Below are 21,531 nucleotides of genomic sequence, written 5' to 3'. Positions count from 1 at the left end.
TATCCTGTTTTTCCTATAGCTTTTTTTGATTCAAATTCAAATGACGAAATTTTAAAATGATGGTCATCAATTGACGAAAATATTTACGCAGATGTTCTCACTTCGTGAAACCACAATCTGCTTACAAACGTCGATAAGGAGCCCATCAGAATTGTACTTAATACAACAAGCGAAGATAATTTCAGTAAAATTAAATAATAAAGTGAATTTGTTGCTTCAGAGTTTTATTTGCAGCTATTAGAGCCACCGAAATATGGTTGTTTGACCCAAATACCATCGCAGAAGTAGTATTTGCTCCCATCTCACGTATCGACCTAAATCTATTGAAATAAAGGACAAGTATCTCGAGAACATAGACAAGATTATCACTAAACCATTGACAAGTCTGTTATTTGAAAATTACAGTATCTTATCTTAATCTTATGCAAGTAATATGTCTGGAGAATGAATCAAAAAATACGCAGAAGAGGAGTAAGTCATGAAATCGAATAAAAATCACGGAAATTCGTTGATGCCGCCAAAGAAGGTGAAGTAAACAATGGAAATAAAAAAAGAAAACGCGAATATTCTAATGCGATATTCACAGAATTTTAAAACTTCCGAATTTGAAGCTTTTGCTAAAAATATTTGTCGAATAATTCGACTGCACAAGAAGTTGATAAAGATTTTTATATGCTGTGGACTTCAATAGAAAATGATAATAGAAACAAGAAAGTAACAAACAAAAAGTACTTCCAAGGCAAAAAAAACGAGAACTGATAGAAAATTAGTGTAGGGTTAACCAAGAGGCCTTTGTTGGTATCATCGATTTCCAATAAAATCTTTTTTTTATCCTAGAACTGATTTCTATGTTTTGAAGTTTATCAAATATTTTTTTAAAAGAATAAATGTTCGAAACGTTCACATTAAGAATTTATTATTTACTACTTCACAGAATTAAAAGAATTGTTTCGTTCCAACAACTATCGCTTAAATTATTTCTAGCCTTATGTGTACAAATAAGACCAATATACTTTTTTCAAACTATCTTGGTGAACAATTTTCATTACTTAACGCATAATAGTTGCTAAGAATAAAGTTTCCACTGAATACAATGTCTATATAAAACAAAAAACCTTAAAGTGGCACAATTTGGCGTCTATCACATTAAGTCTGTCTATATTATATGAAAAAACTTTTATTCACTACCATATACACAATGCTTGTCATTATTAACGTCATTGAAGGTTAGACAGTGTCATATTACACACCTCTACAACCCGCCCTCATTTCCGGCCCTTTAAAATATTGTGTGTGTCTCGGTCCTCGGTGTGTAATATACTATTATCGTTTTTCATTCTCTAAACAGAAATTGCAATAATCACGAGCGTCTGTTATTTTATGAACACACTGTATAGTTTTATTTGGATTGGAACTACCGTTACACACCAGAAATTTATCAAAATATCTGGCGGGCTACTATCTCGAGCGATTCTGTCAATATCTTTGACTATGAATTTTAATGTTTTTTTTTGCGTTTCAGGAAACAAAAAATTAAAAAATTGAAACTAAAGCGAACAATTAATAAGAATAAATCCGAAATTCGACAAAATTGTTACAGGTTAGCAAAAAATCCTAGGAAAGAAACAAACGAACCACCGCTTCTTGACGAACCTATCAAATGTGAACACTGTCGAGAAACCTTCAAAACTAATTTAGCTTTCGCCTTTCATTCTGTTAATCATCGCAAAGATGGTACCTTTTTTTGTCATTTATGTAATACTACTTTAAAAACTAAATACACAATCGAAACTCACATCCGAACCCACGATGGTTGTCTAAGGTATAAATGCCAAACTTGTGGGGAGTATTTTAACGGTAAAAGCGAACTAAGAGACCACGAAAACTGTCATATTAGTGGTAGTCCTTATCAATGCGAAATATGCGGCAAACATTTCCAATTCCAAAAACATCTCTCATCACATATACGAGGACTTCATAATAAATCCAAATCGTTCGAGTGTAAAGAATGCAACATAACCTATAAATTTCCATCCGGTTTATACCGTCACATACATCTTAAACACAAAAGCGTGGATCCTTCTGTTATTTGTGATATATGTGGTAAAATACTTTCTTGTAGAGAAAAATTGAAATCGCATCAAAAAGCCCATTCGGGAAATATATTTAGATGTTCGATTTGTAGTAAATCGTTCGTAAGAGATGTTCAATTGAAAATACATATGAGAACGCACACCGGCGAAAAACCATACGAATGCAAATTTTGTGGCAAAGCTTTCAAGCAACATTCACCTTACAGATATCACATAAAAAACCATATCGGCTTAAGACCACACGTATGCCGATATTGCAGTAAGTCTTTTATTGCTAAAAATTCCTGGAAAAACCACGTAAAGGGATGTGAACTGAAAATGTTGAAAAGATCGAACGATAACGTCAATCTAAAAATTGATTTGTATACGAGCGTCATTGATCTGTAAATATTTATGTAAACGTAGCTTAATACAAATAAACGTTCAAAAATTCGTATTATATCGATATTTTCTCTACATCATTCAATCACAAATCAGATGAATAATAAAAGAAAACTTTTTGAATGGCATTGAAGTTGAGACAAAATTTATTTTACATTCTTTTCTTTATTGTTCGGACTTTGTTGTTGTTTTAAGTGAATCTTATCAGGTATGTATAAAAACACATAAATTAGAAGTTCAGGATATCTACGGGCCCTTTCACACCAAACGAATCCGAATCAATCAGAATCAAGTTGAATCTGATTGACCAAGATTCGGCTTCGATCGCTCCGTTTAAATGTGAAGGGACTCTTTTCCCGCCTCCAGACCGGACGAATCTGGTTCAATCAGGATTGATTCGAGGTCGCACTTGATTCAACCTGTCAGATTCCTCGTCCGGTCAGTCTTGAATCAACAACCATATGAGATGGAAGATCACTCCGAATCAAGTTGAATCTGATTGACCAAGATTCGGCTTCGATCGCTCCGTTTAAATGTGAAGGGACTCTTTTCCCGCCTCCAGACCGGACGAATCTGGTTCAATCAGGATTGATTCGAGGTCGCACTTGATTCAACCAGTCAGATTCCTCGTCCGGTCAGTCTTGAATCGACAACCATACGAGATGGAGGATCACTCCGAATCAAGTTGAATCTGATTGACCAAGATTCGGCTTCGATCGCTCCGTTTAAATGTGAAGGGACTCTTTTCCCGCCTCCAGACCGGACGAATCTGGTTCAATCAGGATTGATTCGAGGTCGCACTTGATTCAACCTGTCAGATTCCTCGTCCGGTCAGTCTTGAATCAACAACCATATGAGATGGAAGATCACTCCGAATCAAGTTGAATCTGATTGACCAAGATTCGGCTTCGATCGCTCCGTTTAAATGTGAAGGGACTCTTTTCCCGCCTCCAGACCGGACGAATCTGGTTCAATCAGGATTGATTCGAGGTCGCACTTGATTCAACCAGTCAGATTCCTCGTCCGGTCAGTCTTGAATCGACAACCATACGAGATGGAGGATCACTCCGAATCAAGTTGAATCTGATTGACCAAGATTCGGCTTCGATCGCTCCGTTTAAATGTGAAGGGACTCTTTTCCCGCCTCCAGACCGGACGAATCTGGTTCAATCAGGATTGATTCGAGGTCGCACTTGATTCAACCAGTCAGATTCCTCGTCCGGTCAGTCTTGAATCGACAACCATACGAGATGGAGGATCACTCCGAATCAAGTTGAATCTGATTGACCAAGATTCGGCTTCGATCGCTCCGTTTAAATGTGAAGGGACTCTTTTCCCGCCTCCAGACCGGACGAATCTGGTTCAATCAGGATTGATTCGAGGTCGCACTTGATTCAACCAGTCAGATTCCTCGTCCGGTCAGTCTTGAATCGACAACCATACGAGATGGAGGATCACTCCGAATCAAGTTGAATCTGATTGACCAAGATTCGGCTTCGATCGCTCCGTTTAAATGTGAAGGGACTCTTTTCCCGCCTCCAGACCGGACAAATCTGGTTCAATCAGGATTGATTCGAGGTCGCACTTGATTCAACCAGTCAGATTCCTCGTCCGGTCAGTCTTGAATCGACAACCATACGAGATGGAGGATCACTCCGAATCAAGTTGAATCTGATTGACCAAGATTCGGCTTCGATCGCTCCGTTTAAATGTGAAGGGACTCTTTTCCCGCCTCCAGACCGGACGAATCTGGTTCAATCAGGATTGATTCGAGGTCGCACTTGATTCAACCAGTCAGATTCCTCGTCCGGTCAGTCTTGAATCGACAACCATACGAGATGGAGGATCACTCCGAATCAAGTTGAATCTGATTGACCAAGATTCGGCTTCGATCGCTCCGTTTAAATGTGAAGGGACTCTTTTCCCGCCTCCAGACCGGACGAATCTGGTTCAATCAGGATTGATTCGAGGTCACACTTGATTCAACCTATCGGAATCCTCAACAACAACACGAGATGGACGTGGAGTTATTATTTGGCGGAGAAATAAACATTGCAGGTAAGAATTATTCAGGTTGATTCAGCTGGTGTGAAAGAGTGGAGATGACGAATCAAATTCAACTTGATTCGGAGTGATCCAGATTGATTCGGGCCTAGCACGAACAAAGCTATTGAAGTTTCTTACAATGTTGTCAATACGTGGATGATAACAGTAATATTAGGTATTTTTTAGTATTAAATTTAATTGACACAACGATTTAATGATTAAAAGAATAAGAGAACGATTGTTGATGGATGTGTTTTAAACAAAAGAAGAAAAAATTCGTTTTACATTTCATAAAAGAATTATTCGTGGTAAAAGAACCAGCATGGCTTTTATACCAGCAAAGTTAAAATATCGTCGGTTAAAACTCACTAAACGCATTTTCATGCTTATGAATGTCTATTAGTTTACTTCACATTTAACTTCATAAAAAGATTGTCCTCATATTACAAAGAAACTAAAGTAAAACTATAATTGGAAATCTGAGGATATCAAAAGTGATCTAAGTCCCGTTTCAAATCGCAAATACAATGTATGTGTGTAAGAATTGAATGAACGGAATCAGTCAAAATGTACAATTGTCGAATTGTCGAACATTGTTGATAAACATTATTTACAGATGATTGTTACATTGTTCACATGAAATTCGCTTTCTTTTCCACCAATTCTATCAATTACTTTACTACGAAAACGAAACGAAGCAGATAATTTTTATTTAGAATACCTAGTTGACTTGTTTGTAATTTCATACTTACTACTTGATATTTTAGTTTGCATGAACAGTAAAGTAATTATGATTGTACTATGATTAGAATTGTTTTGTTTAGTAATGCAGAATCATCAATAAAATTATCCAATCTAACTGACGTTTTGCAAGAAGTCCTCAGTTAGCTATCGTTCACTTTTTGTTATCAGATGACATTCTTGTATAATTGCGTGTCATTCAATTTGAAATATAACGGTAGCCTCGTATTTTTTATTAATAAAGAAACAACTATGTCGCAAATTGCAAAAATTAGAATCCAAGTAAGTGACAAAACGTGTGGAAATATTTTTTTCATAGCTGGTGCGATCTTTGCTACTCTTTCTCTCATTCCAAGCTCTTCTACGTTTCCGTCCCCATCTGACGATGTCTTGTTTGAACTCATATGCCGGATACCCAAAAACAGAATACCAAAAAAAACATTCGAATCTAAAACAATAGATAAAAACTGCAATGAAAGATACAGCTGAAACAAAGGAGATAAAAGAACAAATAAAAGATAGAAAGGTATGGAGAAAAAAGTTTATGTGACATGCAACTATAAGACTTGTCACTTAAAAGGAAGGTAATTTTTGAAAAGTTGATTATTCAGGAAAAGTAGGAAAAGTTTTACAAAAAGATCTTTGTAATATTATATACGATGAGTTTTGGTTTTGATCATTATGAAATTATGTGATAATTACTTTTTTTCTACGTTTGTCATAAAAAAAATGAATTACGAGGGCGATTCAAATATAGACCGGAATATAGACAGAAATTTTACGATTAAATTACAGAGCTAAAATTGTTTCTAGTTCCACTAGATCGTCTTAATCACTCTCTATACACTTTTGCCACCTCTCTGGAAGCTTTCGGTTATATTTTTCGAGAAAATCTCTCTGCTTATCACGAAACAATTCGCGCACGAGGTATTCTACCACCCGATTGCTCTCGAATCGCAGTTTCAACACAACAAATAAATAATAGTCGCATGGCGACAAATCGGCACTATAAAGAGGATGATCCAGTGTTTCCTAACCTAATTCGTTCAATTTTTTTATCATAAGCCGAGCTGTATACGGTCTGGCGTTGACCTTCGGCAATATCGCGACTTTGAGCTATAAGTAGGTATACTAAAAAGCGAGGTTTCGCCTGTTCTTTACATTTCGTAGCTGACTAGTCTAACATCCAGTGCTGCCACTTTTGCGACACTAAACTTTTCGCACTACGATTCAAAAATTCCGGTTTATATTTGAACCACCTTCGTATAAATACTTTATATCGACAGAAAGAATATTTATTGATTTCGAGTAGTAATAGATATGTTTTATATATGATTTAAATAAAATTATATTTGTAATCTAAGATGTTTTAGGACATGCCAAAAGGAAAAAAGAGAAAACTACTTTTCTAGCAAAAAGTTGGACAATATAGAAAAATATTTTGTGAAACCTGCCGAATTAGACATTCCCTTAAAATGTGAAGCATACCAGTTTGGTTGTTATCGCTTTTATGCGTCAAATAAGTATCCATCACCAAAAATATTTTGGATCGGTAGTATATTTCCCAAATGAGAAAAATCTGCTTATTATGAAGTATTCTCCGGAGAAGTCTGCTCCGGCCAAGCTGTTTATTCTAGATTGGGGGTTGGAATCCATCGTGTCCCTTATAATAAACAAGAGGGACACCACATAGACCACCAGAGATCCAGTCGTAATTCTAACGAGACTACAAAAAGATCAACAAAAATAAAGATAATTGAAGAACTACAAAATGGATAAGTCGTCAACAAATATAAGGAGAAACAGCCAAAATTTATGATCCTTACAGGATCCAAACGAGCTGCTCGAGGACATTCTGAAAAATCTTCAATGATCAGTAAGTCGATTGTTAAAGTAGGATGAAGATACCAAGGCAAGATGTCCTGCTCAATTCCGTCGCAAGGCCACAACTGCAGTACGAAAACGATTTTTATGATAGAAAACTGCATAAAACCTCAGCCAGGAAATTGCAAAATGTACCGAGAAGAGCTTAGGAAAAGTGATTAAACCATTGACAACAGAATAAGGTTAAGAAGACCAGCAACGGTCTTGTTTAGTACAAAGTACAAATTTACTGTTTCAACAATTTATAGTCGCTGGAAAGAACAATCTAATAGAACAATTTAAAAATAGGGTGAGTTTAGTACTTGGCTCTTTGTTTATTAGCAGCAGTATATTGTTTAGTCTGTTAGAAATTCTGGAAATGAAATATCAACAATAAGAAAAGTCGGGGAGGTTTATTTATTGTTTTAGAATGTCGATCTAATTAAATTTGTTTTAGTGTTTTCCCAAAACAAGGTAGAGTGAAAGCTCGTATAAAAGTAGAATCACGAAGAAATGGTATGAGAGGGATCCTAGCCAAAATCCCACAACAAGATCATGATCAGTACATAGTGAAACCTGCCGAATTAGACGTTCCACTGACGTGCAAAATCTGCCATAAGACATATACGAATAATATAGATTTTGGATTCCATTCGATCATGCACAGTAAAAAAGATTTATATCGGTGTCATATCTGCGAAGAGTTTCAACACCAGAAGAAGTCAATGCTTGAGAAACATATAAGGGATCACGAAGGTATAAGAAAGTACCAATGCCCTTTATGCGAAAGACAATTCCCTACCCTAAAAATAGCTTACGAACATCAATATATCCACGAAAACAAAAAGCCGTTCGAGTGTGATATTTGCGGAAAAACATTTTCCACCTCAGCTTCGGCGAAAAACCACAGAAGTAAAATACATTACGAAATTATTACTGGCAGAAAACAAGAAAAGTTTGATTGCAGTTTATGTAACAAACATTACAGTAATCACGCTGGTTTATCCCATCACAATTTCCGTCATCATAAAGAATTTTGTAAATCGATGCCGGCTCTTTGCGAAATTTGCGGTATGAATTTTTCGAGCAAAGCGCAATTAAACAAACACATGCCGACTCACACTGCAGACAAACCCCATCCTTGCGAATTATGTTCTAAAAGCTTTTCCCGCCCCTTTGATTTGAAACAGCACCGATCCGTGCATACTGGAGAAAAACGATATACGTGTAGATATTGCGAAAAGAGATTCGCTCATAGTTCCTCTTTTAATTATCATCTGAAGCTACATACCGGCGAGAAACCTTTTAGTTGTATAATATGCGGGAAGGGGTATATTTCCGCGGGAAATTTAAAACTTCACGTAAAGAATTGCCATAAATCCGAAAATATCACCTAAAATTGTAATATATAAGATTCAAAGAAAATCGTTTGTTTTATTTAAATCCACAACAGGTAAATAATTGTATGGAATTCAAAATGTGTCATTAACTCACTTTTCCAGTCTTTTGCGGGCTCATTTAGTTTATCGTTCTCCTCCATCTTCTCTAGAAAGCTAAATTAATAAAATAGTTATAATTTTGGTTTTGTAAGCATTTTAACGGACTATGACATCGTATGAAACGGAATTAAATAGTCAATAAAATATAGGCGAGAGTGCCACACATGTATATCCCCAATACATGTGAGAAACAGCTAGCAAATGTGTAAAAAAATCCATATAATAAAATACCATACAATTTATTTTACCTACGAATAGACGTAAATAATCTACAGCTTAAAACGGAAAACAATCTAAATAAAAGCAAACATTAAATAGACAATTTCTAATTAAAACAAAATATGAAACAAAACTCGTGAAGGTGAGTAACGATAGCAAAAAAAGAATTTGTAATTTAGACACAATATTTTAAGGAGAAATAATGATAATCCACTAGTTTGTGAAAGAAACCAAAAGGTAGAAAAGAACAAATCAACAGCAGTGCTGAAGGCGTTCCATACTGTAGACGTTATCTCTAATCTGATAAAGGGTGGTGTGGGTGCTCTAAATACGCTTTGTAATCTCAATAAAGTCACGGTGGCCTGGGTATCGGGGTTGGAAGGTCATAATAACAACGAAACGGCCAAATAAGTTGCGTCAATATCATTCGTTGGATCGGAATCCTTCTGCTTCACCACCAAGAAATATGCAGAGTATAATTATAGACTATGCTGAAATAACTCACAAGGTCAAAGCGAAACAACAGACAGGAAAACGGTCAAAACTGTTGTGTCTGTCAACGGAGTATTGTGAGCTCAATAGGTATCTAGAATTCATGTTTTTCACATAGTAGATTCTGTGGATCGGAATAAGGAACTGCGAAAGCCACTTCTAAAGAACTATAAAAAATATTCAGTCTCTAAACTAATAGACATTGTAAGAAAAAAGCTGGTGGATCCGATCTAAATTCATAGAACTACAATAGATCTCTAATCGGTAAAGAGGATAACAACTTGGTGTTGTACATTCATGTTTGATATATGTGACGAATTCATGGTTATTAAAATTACTTGTGACAGTTTTTTGTATACGAAAATCAGATAAAAAATTCTTTATTTTTATATTAATGGTCATTTGCAGCGATTATACTTTAGTTCCAGTGGCCAACGCAACGAACGTTCGTTTTCCATCATCTGGATTCACTTTAAATCAAAGAGAAAAGTTCCGTTTTCGTTTATGAATTAAAAAATCAATCAAATAATTGAACGAATTTAAAATTTACATAGATCAATTACTATTTTTTATTCTTTTTCCAATTTGAGGCTACCAAGACGCAAAGAAGATAATTATTTTGTCAAAATCGTGAAAATCCTGTAGTCAGTAGTCGAAATCTTTGACAAAAACTGTATATAATAAAGTTTTTTGTTTGTAATAATAATTTTTGATAGTAAAGTGTTTTTTTGTTTCTTATATACGTTTGATGGGTAGTAAGTTGTAAATCATACCTATTGTAATATAAAATATTAATTAAAAGTTTGTTTCAGTGTTAGAAAAAAACGGAAATACGAAAAAAATAAACTCAAAGAAAACAACGGAGATGTCAAACCACGCGAAAAAAAAACCAGAGCCGTTTATACCAAAGATCCTATGCTATTAGCCAAACCGTTAGATTTAGATGAACCTTTAATATGTAAATTCTGTCTAAGAGAATTTAAAAATAACTTAGATTTTGCATTCCATTCCAAAGAACATAGTAAAGATGGTACATATTCTTGCCATATATGCGATTATTCAAACATTTCTAAAACTCCCTTTGATCTGCATATGCGAGAACACGAAGGTATTAATAAATATAAATGTCCTATTTGTACGAAAACGTTCAAGCAAAGTAAAGATGCCATGGAACACAAATATTTCCATACAGGCGAAAAGCCCTTCCAATGCGAAATATGCGGTAAACATTTTCCTTATACCAAGAGTTTAACCGCTCACCGACGAAATACTCACTATGAAATAATCACAGGCAAACCTCTACAAAAGTACGACTGTAAAGTTTGTAACAAACATTATGAAAGTCACTCGGGATTAGTACGACATTATTCATCGAGTCATAAAGAACTCGGCTATGATTACTCAGTTGTTTGTGACATTTGTGGCAAAACGATCGCTACCAGAAACAAATTGAAATATCATCTAAGAGTCCATACCGGTTATAAACCGCATGTGTGTCAAGTTTGTAATAAAGGTTTTTCCAAAAAACAGGAATTGAAAATACACGAGCGCATCCATACGGGCGAAAAACCTTTTACTTGTTCGTTTTGTGGGAAAAAATTTGCGCAGCTGGCTCCTTATAGATACCACATCAAAACTCACACCGGAGAACGATCTCACATTTGTCTCATATGTAAAAAAGGTTTTATTTCGTTGAGTAATATGAAAATTCATATGAAAAATTGTGATCAATCGAATATCAAAATCGAGGTGTCTTAGATTTCACTTCAACTGCCCCACAGATATCAAGAAAGTTTTAGACCTCCTCCAAGCTAATAACCCGTATTGTGACGATTTGTCACCTTAAACTGAAATAACAAAAAAAAATGATGGAAACCATTTCTTGGTAATCGAATTTAAGCCTCGTCCCCCGCCGTTTATATCACCCAACTAAAAAAAAAAAAAGAAATATGAATGAATGAACCTACTGTTTACACTTGAAACTACCTTTATTGGTTTTTTTTGCTTTAGTAGGTTTCTTTGTTTTAATTTCGGATGGAACGGCGCTAGATGTATTGGATGCCACCCCTGCTTTCAACGAAGTTTTTTTATCGGTTCTTTTAGTGGCTCTGGAGACTTTTTCTTCGATGACAGGTGTTGTTGTTGAAATGTTACTAGATTTCTTGATACTTTTCGGCTTATTTCCTCCAATACTATTTTTTTTTCTCTTGGATTTACTTACGCCGCCGCTAGTTTTAACGGAAATTTCTTTTGTCGAAGTAGCCGATGTCAAATGGAATGATCCGGAAGCTCCTCTACCATTAGTCTGTACAACAGAGCCCGAAATTACGGATGCTTTCAAATATAATTTGATGAATGGTGCCACTTACCAATACACCAACATTTACTATTACACTGCCTGACGCACATACCAATAACCAAGTTATCGTCTTCAGATACTGACACTTCTCCTTCAGTCTCCGAAGATAATTATGAGAGTTGGTGGAGTGGTAGTATAAACATTGTGTTCAGTATGAACATCACCAACGATTTCAGAAATTCCAACTTAGTAAAGAAAAGGAAATCAAAACGATGGATGACTTCTATACACCACAACAGGATATATATTTATTTCACGGAGTAATCTCTTTGTTTTTATCGTTGCGGTAAGGATTTTTCGGATTCCAATTTGGTAAAATTCTAGTAATGTGCAAATCATTACTCTGCTTCAGTATGATACAAAATTTCACGCGTCTTTACTATGCAGAAGTTGGCAGAAAATTGAGCGAGCTGAAGAATATGGTTGATTGACTCGCCTCCTTCGAGTTGCTCAAGATAAACCGACAAGAAACGAAGTGACAATTAGACGAGTCACTCGCGTTTCTTCGTATAGCCTGTATATAAATATTGTGTGTTTACGTGAAATTCTTGATGAATATAAGAAGTGTATTCATTTCGTTTGTATATTTAAATCGTATATTTATTCAAATGTATAAATAAATAATATTTTGTAAGTAATATTCGTGATTTTCTTTACTACATCTAATACTGATGGTTGTATGTTACCAAAGAAACGTCATAATGTAACAGTCGAAACTAAAAACGATTATTAGAAATTCCAAATTGGATAATATAAGGGGAAAGAAAAATTATATGATGCCATTAGATAAAAAAAGAGGGCCTCAAACACCGAAAAATAACATAATTTATTATATAAGCTCCGCCCAATCAAAAAGACAATTTTTTTCGCATAAGAATGTATATTTTCGACATCTAACTTCAAAAATAAATAACCCATCTACCTATCAAGTAACATTCAGCGTTTTTTTTTTCGAATTCTCTATTGTAATTTTCCTCTTATTCAATCACAAAACTGGTAATATGAATTCAAACTAACGATGTATCTTAATCACGTAATTTATTTCTACACCAACTATTAACTATTAACACTTACACACTCAACTATTCACTAATGTTTATGCACAAACTTAACATCTAATTTATTTGAATTGATGTGTTTAATTAACTTTTGCATTCACTTGTCACTGTCCTTATGCAATCGAATACTTAATTGATTTACGGTTGCTTCATATATTAAAACCTTATGGTTACTTGAGATCTCTAGATTACTGGAAACAAAGAAAAAGATTTTCTTAGAAATTGTTTTTTTTAAAAGCAAGCAGAACGAAAAAACAAAAAAAAGACCTTGCGCATCCGCCAATGGTCGATAATATATTAGAACAGGACAAGCTGCACGGTATATATTAGTGGACGAGTTCGTTACTGAATGAATCCAGCTGAAATTAATTTAAACATGAAACTCAATTTGTCATTTTTCGACAATGTAACACATAAGTATCGGTGATTTAGCTTAGTAAGTATTGATTTTTCATCCGTGTCGTTTCGTGAATAACACTCATTATTTTTTAGGTTGAACAACAACAAAAAATTTAAGAAAAAAACTCCAATCACAGTTCCAGAACCAGAAATAGACGAAAAAATGATGAAATTAATCGACATATTAAAACTAGATAAACCACTGTTATGCCCAACGTGTAAAAAAGCATTCAATAGTCATTTAGAACTAGCTCTCCATTCCAAAAATCACAGCGAGTCTAAGATACACAGCTGCCATCTATGCGGATTTTCCGTAGCCACCAAATTCCGAATAAGAAGACACATCAACGGTCACGCGGGTTACAAATGTCAAGTTTGTAACAAAATATTCCGGAAAGCCCGTGCGGCGTTAAAACATTCCTACAGTCACACCGGCGAGAAAATGTACCAATGCGAAATTTGCGGTAAACATTTAGCGAATTCGAAAAGTTTAGATACGCATTTAAATACGATTCATCATGAAATTATAACCGGGAAACCTCTAGTCAAATTCGACTGTCCTCTCTGTAAAAAACATTACGAATCGGAAACGGGCTTACGAAGACATTATTCCAGTATGCACCGAGAAATGGGTGTCGATTTAACGGTGATTTGTGAAGTTTGTGGTAAAAGAATATCGAATAGAACTAGACTTACGCGACACATGCGCACACATACCGGACAAAAACCGTTCCCTTGTTCAATATGCGTTAGACATTTTGCTACCAAGTGTTTATTAACTTCGCACATGCGGGTGCATACTGGTGAAAAACCGTACGTTTGCTCTTTTTGCGGTAAAAGGTTCGGTCAATCTGCGCCTTATAGGTATCATATTAAAATTCACACAGGAGATCGTAGGTATAATTGTACCATTTGTGGTAAAGCTTTCATTTCTAATAGTAATCTTAAAATTCACACGAAAACATGCTGTGCCTCTATCAGGGATTAATTTACATACACGGTTTCTTTACTATTTATTTTTACCTCAATTTCCAAACCAATACCTTTATTTATGAATTTTTCCATTTCTTCTCCAAGTGTCCAAGTTGTCTTTTGATTATATGGAAATTGCCTTGATGGTTAGCTTTTATTTCTACAGATTTCTCTCCAATTGCTCTATTCTATCGTTGGTCTCTCTCTTAATTCTACTTCTTATAACTCAAACCAGGTGAGTTTGTGTCAAAAACACGTGTACTGTGTGTCATGTGTGACATATCAAGATGCAACATTGATTTGGAGCTGTATCGATTTCTTTGTTTCCTTTCTGAAACAACAAGAACTGTCTTCGATGTTTTCAAGGTGTTAATTTACCGGATAGTATCCAATAACCATACCAATAACTATCTTTAGCTCGTCCAGTTAATAGAATAGAAAGAGATCTAGACCCCCCACAATTATTCATAAGTATGCTTGATGATTCTACGTAAAAAATATAAAAGGTAGTGTGCTCTTGGAAAAAAAGTTATGCAGACTTTCTTCGTGATCACTTCGGTCATGGTGTGCACTCCGGTGTAATATATATCAGAATAACTTCATCGTTTGCGCCCAGTGAACCCAGTAAAGATCTTCTTAACTTGGTAATTCAAGGCAAAATAATGAGCACGAGAAGTATAGGTCGACCCCCAACATCGTGGCTGAAAAATCTGCGTCAAAGATTCCAGAAAACTCAGCTTATCCGCGTAGCAGTAAATAAAGCAATTATTGTCAATATGATACCCAACATGGAAGTCGATGAGGGACACGGCAACCGTACATGTCCATATGAGCTCTAAGTAATTAATTTAGAGTTAAATGCTTAGGAAACAGCTTTACTGTTTGATTTAATACATATGTTTCCATGGTCATGGTTAAGTTGTACGCGATGGGCTGCTCAATGAACATATAGCTATAGTAGAAACTGGTATAGGCGTTATTTACTTGAAGAATTGTCATAATTGACAAGAATACACATGTTCCCAGATACGCATACTTTAAACATCAGTAATTGATGTTTGTTTGGAATTCATATTGTAAATTATATTTATAATTTCTTAAAAATCTTTTTTTTTTTGATTTACTGGTAGAGTTAGTGTTGAATCAAAGATGTTTTTTATATAGGTAACGCCTAATCACATTTTTTCTTGATGAAGGGAATTATTATCAGTTTCTTCATAGATCGATTGGACGTGGAATCGAATCCTCAAAGCGTGCGGGAACTCGTCATTTTAATCCTTCGGTTTTTTAATTTTTGAGACATATGAAGACATTTGTATGCACAAGAAATTAATAACCGACAATAATTATTGTAAAAAACAGAAAATGTCTCTTATTTTATTGGAAATTAAACGATTATATTAAAGGATGTGAATTATTTTTTGATATCAGACAGTTCAATAGTTTTGTGATTCCCATTAGATTTTTGTACAAATTTAAAAGTTTGTAAGATTATTGTAAATAAATAATTTATTGAGGAATTTGTTTTTTATTTCTATTTGAACTTGATATATACGTGACGTTCGTCAAGGTTATCAAAATATGACTTTTCGTTTAAGAATTAATTTTTATACTTTTAACTATGAAGAAAATTTAGAGAAAATATTGCAGATACAGTGAGTGACATATAAATGAAATTGTACTATTAGACGAGAGAGAAAGAACATCGATTTACCGCTCTCTATCTCCTTCTAATCGCCATTCGCCTCTTTTGCAATTTCTACCACTTAAAACTTCGATGTCATTTCGTTTCAAACAGAATATAGTAGAGTGAAATAGACAGGGGTATATCGATGTTATTTCTCTCTCTGCCGGCCGTTCGGACGAAATGATAATGATAATGAAAAGATCGATATCCTTTGAGCAGCCAAACAGGCACTTTGACAAACTCTGAGGCTTTCCCAAGTGTGAATGTTGGGTATACATAGATGACATCACTCTTCCATACACCAGCGGTACTCCGGGTCGTCCATGATATCCATAATGAGGAGATGCGGTATTATATGACAAAGTTCTTATAAAATGCCAGTCAAAACTCGAATTTCGTACCTGTATAAGTAGAGCAATTGTTCGATAAGAGAAACGGAAGCCCCATCTATGCGTACCTTAACTTGTCTCATGCCTGGTGCAAGCAGACTGTACTGACTAATGTATTAGCAACACTTTTGGCCACAGCAAGAATTAATTCTGAACTCACTGGAGGATTTGCTGATCCCAATCTTGCGAGCGTGTGTAACCCGAAGGCACCTAAACGAGTTGCACCTTGCAGCAATCACAACAACAGTTCGAGAAGCTACGGAACTATGTTGCGAAAGGAATATGGAGAGTTAAATTTTCAAATTGATTGAAAATTGTCTTGTATATAATCAACTGTCTTTGTCGGGCTTTTTCATAATAAATTTCGTTTTTGTATTGTTTGTATTTATATTAATTAAATCGCATTTTAGGTACAAAAAGACTAGAAGAAAATATACAAAAACGAAAAAATCGAATAGGATATGTAATCGAAATTCCAAATCAAAAATACAACAATCGAATACAGACAATGGAAGAATAAAATTAACTAAAGAAAAAGAAAATAAAATTCAAAATTTATTTGATAACGAAGAACCAAGAACATGTCCATTATGTGAGAAAACATTCGAAAACCTATTAGATTTCGCTTTCCATTCCAAAACTCACGAAAGCAACGGTTTCTACTCTTGCCACATTTGCAACAAAAAAGTTTTAAAAAAGAAATCATTCGAAAAACACGTACTATCTCATAAAAGATTCAAATGCGAGATATGCAATAGAATCTATAAAAGAGAATCAACAGCACTGAATCACTCTCATAGCTGGGAGAAAGATTTTGATTGCAAAATATGCGGTAAACAATTAAACTCCGAATGGGGTTTAACGACGCACATGGCCAACATCCACATGGAAATCGCTTCGGACGGACCTTTATTAAAACATCAATGCAAAATTTGTCTCAAATCTTATCTGTATAAAAGCGGTTTGAAAATGCATTATTCTAGTCAACATAGAGAATTGGGTGTAGATTATACAGTTATATGTGACGTTTGCGGTAAAAGCCTTTCGTGTAAAAGCAAACTTAGACAACACTTGCGTACCCATACGGGAGACAAACCTTTTCCTTGTCCTATCTGTTCTAGAAAATTCATTACCAAAGATCTCATGACTTCGCATATGAGGGTGCATACAGGGGAGAAACCCTACATTTGTATGTATTGTGGTAAGGAGTTCGCTCAAGGTGCTCCCTACCGTTACCACCTTAAAACTCACACGGGAGAAAAATCGTGCAGCTGTCCGATTTGCGGTAAAGGGTTTATCTCTAAAGGCAACATGAGGATTCATTTGAAAAGTTGTTTTATCAAAAAAGAAGTTGTAAGTGTAAATAGAGTCGGTATGGTCGTTAATCCCCAATGCACCACGTCTGCGTAATTATTTTTGGATCTGCAAATTATCTTATAGAAACAAATAATTAATCAAAAACTGGAAATATCAGACCATTTAACACTATTTCATTCAATAAAACACATTCTGTGCGTTCAAAAAAGCAAAATTCTATCTATTACGCTGACTGACCATAAAGACAACTCAAAGTGACTCAATAGAGAATTTTCACGAAGTTAACGATCTTAAAAAACATAGGCACGATCTCCATCACTTGTAGATGATGTAGATGAAACAGTGTTTGCCTTTTTTGAAGCAGGTACCAAAAAAAGTAAAGCGAGAAAAAGGAGGAAGCGACCCAAAGGGAGAAAAAGAAACCCAACCCGAAGTAATGTATTGAATACTTCGAAGCTGGTGTACGGAAGAAGAGGCAAAGGTTTTAGATGGTAGGAGAAGTGACGAACTTAGGAATCCAGCACTCTGTGGTTGAAGAGGTCAATTACAAGAAACAGTTTTGAATATTTTGCAACCTTATTTAAACACAGTCAAGGTGTTTGTGAATTCATTCGTCAAAATTCAGGAGATAAGATCGGCATAAAATTGATGATTCTTTGATACTAAAACACTATCCATCCAAAGATGTAAAAGCCAGGGTCAATGAGAATTCACGTGAGGAAAGTTAATTACGAAACAGAAATGATAAAAATAAGATCCAACCAAGCAATTGTTTCGCCAAAAACTTCTGAAAGCTATCCCGAAAGGGATATAAACTAGATCAAGAACATCAAGAATCCATCCATACAGAAACAAAAAACTTTGTAACAAATGTATAGAAGAGGGTGAGGCATCTCAATTGTGCAATTTAGCCCTAGACAGATTGTTGTGGGAAACGTAAACAAGAAAAATTTAAAAACGAGCAAGCACAAGAGGTTAAACCCTATTACACTCAAGTAGTTAATGGTGCCTGTGGATATTAATCTTGAGCTTCTGTATGTTGTAATGCTCGGGCAAGACGTGCCTTGGTGTTAATCAACCACGTCTGACTATCGAGTAGGTTTTGCGATTACTTCTCGTGGTGGGATTATGTTGGACAGCTCGGTAGAGCATCTGCTGTCACAATATCGGTAAAACAGAGTCAGGTCAGCGACCTCTCTTCTGTGTCCTAAGCTGGTCAAGTTTTTGATCAAGTCTGAATCGCCTGTAAATCGAATTGTTATCTTCTGTATTGAGTCGAGCATCCTCAGAGTATGCTTGGAAGCCGAGCTTCGAATGTGCGAGCGATACTCCTAAAGATGGACGAATCTGAGTATTCATTGATCTCAATGAGGGCTCCAAACTTTTATGAACCTACCAATTCGGCTACGTGGCTATTGCTTCCACCTTCAACATCCAACAAGCGAATTTTATGTCCAGGCAGGACCAAATCTTGAGCAACAGTGCCAATAATACACTACTAAGAAGCAAACTATTTATAAGGGCTACTAAATTTAATTACAAAAAGTTAGAAGGAAGAACTAAGAATAGTGGGACGAAAGGGGAAAATATCTGCGGTCAATAAAAGTTGACGACACTGAATACAAGGCAACTGCTGAACGGAATAATCGATGAAGAAGTTGAGTAGTTGAAAGAATTAAATTATAAGAATCGTTTAATAGCAATGACTCTATGGAGAAAACTGAGCAGGAGAATATTTATCGATCCGGGACACACATTAACCTCAATACAAGTAGTTACACAATGAACTTCAAAGCATTTGTACGACGAGAAAGTTCATAATTTAGGATTAGTAGAGTTAATAGAAGCCAATGGTGGTCTCAAAATGAATCACCAGGAAGCACTAGAAAGCTGAGTTTACATCTCAGAAAAATCAACTGGAAAGAAGTAATTCTACAATACTATAATATAAGAATGGTCTATGTAAGACTAACTTTGGAAAAATTTATGGAATGAGGTAGTGAGTACTGCGTCCAATATCGAGATATTTTTCTGAAAAACCAAGTGATTAAGTAGTTATAGTAATTGACTGTCTTGGTGGTTATAAATCACATATTAACGTAGCATTTCCTTATCGGCTTGTATTGGTCTCTAAGTAAAAGAAAATTAGGATTCTTGTTCCATCACATTCAGTCAACAATGAGGGCTTTTTTATATAAGTATTAAAACTGACTCAACGGTCATATCATGTAAAATTTGAATAGATAATGTTAGGTATATACTAAAAACTAATAATATAATAACTGTCACGAAAGTATTGTCAATTTCTAAAAGGTCAAACCGCCCTCATAGATGTTTGTATCCAGATCAACTTCCAGGAGCTATTTTCCTATGAGTTTTCGAGACATATTCCATATCTAGATTTATTTATGCCGTCAAATAAAGCACATGAATTACTGAAATTTCTTGTACTTTCATGTTGGCTTGCTGAAATTATAATTAATTACAATTTGCCCGAGGTATGTGATACCTCATCACCCTATCATCGGGTTAATGACTAAATGTGTTCTGATTGTATTCTTGTAACTTGTACAAAATATTCTTGAGTGCTCATATGTAAGAAAAGACTTAGTTATTAGTGAATAAAATAAATATTTCTTTATAGAAAAATGTGAATCTTATTTTATCCGAATAATATATTCATCCCAACAGAATGAAATTGGTTAGATAAAAGTAGAAGCTTTTTGAAAAGCTTATTAAGAAGTATGTTTATATGATGATAAAGTAGCAGGTCACAGGTCATCTGCAGTATGCAAACAACCAGCATATGTGCTGGTATTCTTCCATTAGAACATTAGTCATAGTGATCTACTTGAATTTGGTTAAAAAGGTGAAATTATTTTGTGGCTCATTTCACTCAATATTAATAAGACATCGCCCGATGTTTTACGAAACTCAGAATTGAGATTTGGAAATTTCAAGAGAAGTTGCATAAAAAAAGCTCAGAAAGTTTTTAGAAATGTTAAAGAAGACTTTATAACTGTTTATAAACTAACTAATAATATTTAGATATTTAATCGAATTATTACTATTACAAAGAATGGAAAGGCCCTTTCATAAACAGCTTATAATCACTATAACCTTTACTTGCTGCGACCATAGCAAAAAATTGAGAAGTATATGGTCGTACCTATCAAAGCGCTGAGCATTGCTCAAGCCTGAATCATGTGCTAGGATAAAATCCGAGCTCAGTATTTTTTGAACCTTCGACTTTCTTTCTCTCTTAACTGGTACGTTACAAAAGTGCGATGGTCCGAGCCTCAAGATGACCAGCGAGGATCAAGGGTCATCCAGACGGAACGGTTTGTCTTTCCTATAAACTTTTTCACCTTTCTGTAGTTTTTTTTCCTCTCCCACAGCTCAGGATGTTTTTTCACCAGTGAGTAAGGCGTCTTCGCAGGTCTTGGTCCTGACATTTTATCCAGGTGATTTAGAGACTTAAGCCTCTAGATTACTAAAACATCGCATGGTTTGCTAAATTAATCGGACCATATGAAACAGTGAGGATTTATGTGAGATCATAGAAAGCTAATACCCTCACCATGAGTTTTCTGTTGATGACAATGATTGAATTATTACATTAATGACTAAAATTTGATAGGAAGCGATTCTAAATAAGAGGGAACCCCACAAGATTAGTAGATACGATCCACATACACCGTATCAGGTTGAAACAGTTCAGGCAGATCTGGATACTTTGGAGAATGAAGAACTAGCTAGCAATGAAGAGAAGATACACCGATACGTATCATTTAGATGCTTGGCAGCCAGTAAAATTCTCCGACGAAGACGTTTAAAAGCTTGTTTATCGATACGATGAGAGTCCCATTGTATTTGGTTACTATCTGACTAGATTTGTAATCGTTATTTCTTATGTAGACAATTATAGTTATAAATAGTTCTCATAGTATTTTAAGCTAATAAGTGTGTAACCAGAAGAAAAATTTACTATTTTAAATATTCGTTTACTTGATTTT

The 21,531-nt window shown here is 35.1% G+C and overlaps 1 protein-coding gene across 17 annotated transcripts in view; it reads left to right on the top strand.

The window, feature by feature from the left end:
- The window catches only part of LOC130897056 (zinc finger protein OZF-like), a 287,205-nt gene that overhangs the window by 172,624 nt on the left and 93,050 nt on the right, over nucleotides 1-21,531 (top strand). The window contains exon 5 of one of the 17 annotated variants that reach the window (XM_057805589.1): nucleotides 16,609-20,159. The exons of 12 other annotated variants lie outside the window; for them this stretch is intronic. In XM_057805589.1, coding sequence (XP_057661572.1) covers nucleotides 16,609-17,608 — 1,000 coding nt within the window. In that variant the 3' untranslated portion in view covers nucleotides 17,609-20,159. Of the gene's footprint in view, nucleotides 1-1,522; nucleotides 2,509-7,581; nucleotides 8,545-10,146; nucleotides 12,332-13,243; nucleotides 15,643-16,608; nucleotides 20,160-21,531 lie in introns of those variants that run through there. 4 more of the 17 variants (XM_057805613.1, XM_057805598.1, XM_057805600.1 and 1 more) reach the window with 4 other exon arrangements.

This window comes from Diorhabda carinulata, chromosome 8 (assembly GCF_026250575.1).
Source record: "Diorhabda carinulata isolate Delta chromosome 8, icDioCari1.1, whole genome shotgun sequence".
Taxonomy (NCBI): domain Eukaryota; kingdom Metazoa; phylum Arthropoda; class Insecta; order Coleoptera; family Chrysomelidae; genus Diorhabda; species Diorhabda carinulata.
This window is presented reverse-complemented; position numbering and strand designations above follow the sequence as displayed.